At 58.9% G+C, this 2,187-nt stretch overlaps 1 protein-coding gene across 1 annotated transcript in view; it reads right to left on the reverse strand.

The window, feature by feature from the left end:
• Positions 1–2,187, reverse strand: part of TLN1 (talin 1) — a gene marked incomplete at its 3' end in the record, with an annotated part of 29,105 nt that overhangs the window by 11,731 nt on the left and 15,187 nt on the right. The window contains 7 exon segments of the mRNA XM_010134021.1: positions 26–166; positions 254–415; positions 749–892; positions 1,054–1,176; positions 1,347–1,436; positions 1,605–1,698; positions 1,798–1,937. Coding sequence (XP_010132323.1) covers positions 26–166; positions 254–415; positions 749–892; positions 1,054–1,176; positions 1,347–1,436; positions 1,605–1,698; positions 1,798–1,937 — 894 coding nt within the window.

A 2,187-nucleotide genomic window follows, 5' to 3' on the forward strand; every position in this document is an offset into this window, starting at 1 on the left:
CTTCCCCGCCCTTTTGGCATCCCACCTCCGGGCTGATCTGGGCAGGAACAGTGGCAAACTCTGGGTTGGAGGCGAAGGCTGTCAGGTTATCCACGGCCTCTATGAGAGGGGCGGTGGCAGCACGGCACCGCTCCCGGTTCTCCTCGTTAAACTCGCCATCCAGGGCCTGGTGTGGAGAGACCAGAGCAGTTATCCCACCACCACTGTGCCCCAAATCCATCCCCCCCACAGTGATCCAGCAAGAAGACTGCACCTTGATGGTCTTCACCAGGTTGGCTGTGCTGTTGGCCACCTCCTTGGCCGACTGGACGAACTGGCGCTTGGCCACAGGGTTGGCAGTCCGGGAGGAGGCCAGGCGGCACGTGTTGCATAAGGCTGAGGTGTGCTTTGCTACGATGGTGGCTGCTGACAGCACCTGCAAGAAGAGCAGGGTGAGGCCAGCTCCACCACGACTCCCCATTCCCGCAGCTCTGCCTTCCCACCAGTCCCACAAGGGGCACCAGTGAACACTGTGGTCCCTCTTGGGACACCCAAGAAGGATCATCAAGGTCTGGCTTGCCCATACAGCCCCCATCTGGACTGTCACTGTTGCACCAAAGCTGCCAGCTAGCTCCCAGTACACCTGATGGGGCCTTATGAGACACCAGCCATAATCTGGGCTGACTCCTGGGACGCAGCTCTTTCAACTAGCTTGACACCCCCTTTCGTGCAAGAAAATGCCTGTAACGGTGACCCATATCATACTCACCTGGGACTGGGTGCAGGCAGGGTCCACTAGGTTCTGGCAAGCCATCTGGATGGCTTGGTTAGCTCTGGCAAACTGAGTGGGGTCTACCAAGCCCTGCTGTCCAGCCTGGCTGTTGGGGTCTGAGACTCCCACTAGGTAGGCAGCCTAGGAGAGGAGAGGCAGTGAGAGCTTGCACATGCTGGGGAGGCTCTGAGCAGGCACGGGCTGTGGAGGAAGCGGGCAGCACTGTCCCATGGGGCCATGCCTGAAGTGGCAGGGGAGGGGTGCTTGGCCCCAGCTCAGGGCTGGGACTGAACCTGTCTCACCTGGGCAGCTGCCTCTGTCAGCCCGCAGAGAGCTTTGGAGGCGGCACTAATGGAGTCGCCGAACTCGGGCAGCTTGCTGTTCTTGGCGTTCTGGGAGATGCCAGCCATGGACTCGCCCAGCACCTGCAGGACACATTGGTTATGGAGACCACCTCCCACTCCTGCGGTGCTCCCAGGGTCAGAGCTCACTTTGGTTCATCAGTGGAGGAGGAACCACCTTTCCCTTTGCCCCCACATTCATCCTAAACTCCCCCCGTCATTTCCCAAACCTCCACTCCCAGGTCAGGACTCACCTTGGAGTTCTCCATGACACTGTCGAGGCAGTTGAAGTAGGACATGTCATTGACTGTCTGGGTGGGGTTCTCCAACAGCTCCTTCACCGTCTGCAGGGACATGGGTGTCACATCCACAGGAAGGCTCCACTCCCTCCATGTGCACCTCTTTTTAGCTCCCTCCTGCCCCTGGCAGTGGGGCACAGCTCCACCCTCTCCACCATCTCAGCACCCTGCCATCTCAGCCCCTCCACTGCCTACGAAGATGTGGCTTCTCACCTCCAGCTCCCGCAGGGCGTTGTCGCACTCCTTCTGGCCTGGTGCCTGCTGGGTGCACATGGTGATCAGCTGGTTAATACTGTCGGTCACAGCCCTGCCAGGGACAAGGGAGAAAGACCCATGGATCAATGCCAGCTCCACCACTCAGCCCCTCTGCTGCAGCAAACAGCTCGCAGGGAGTGATTCCTCCTACCGTGCCGCTGCCGCCAGCTGGTTCTTGAGGTTGGGGGCTGTGGGGTCAGCAGAGAGTGCCTTTGCAGCCAGCAGTAGCTTGCTGGAGGACATGGAGATGCTCTTCAAGTTTGACACCACCTGTGCCTGGTCTTCTTTATTCTGCAAGGAGCAAAGAAGAGTTACATGCAACACATTTCCAAGCTCCACACCCACCTTGGGTCTTTTCCAGTGTTTCTGAGGCTGAGCTGGCTCCCTTCACCTAACTCGTCCACAAACAGCAAGGATATGGTGACAGCACTGGCTGAACTAACCCAAGACACTTTCCACCTGCTGTAGCAGTTTTGCACAGCTCCAGACCCCACCTCACTGGCTGGGCTGGTCACAGCCACCCTAACCACGGCTGGTTTGG

This window comes from Buceros rhinoceros, unplaced genomic scaffold (genome assembly GCF_000710305.1).
Source record: "Buceros rhinoceros silvestris isolate BGI_N320 unplaced genomic scaffold, ASM71030v1 scaffold3804, whole genome shotgun sequence".
In the NCBI taxonomy this organism is placed as follows: Eukaryota; Metazoa; Chordata; class Aves; order Bucerotiformes; family Bucerotidae; genus Buceros; species Buceros rhinoceros.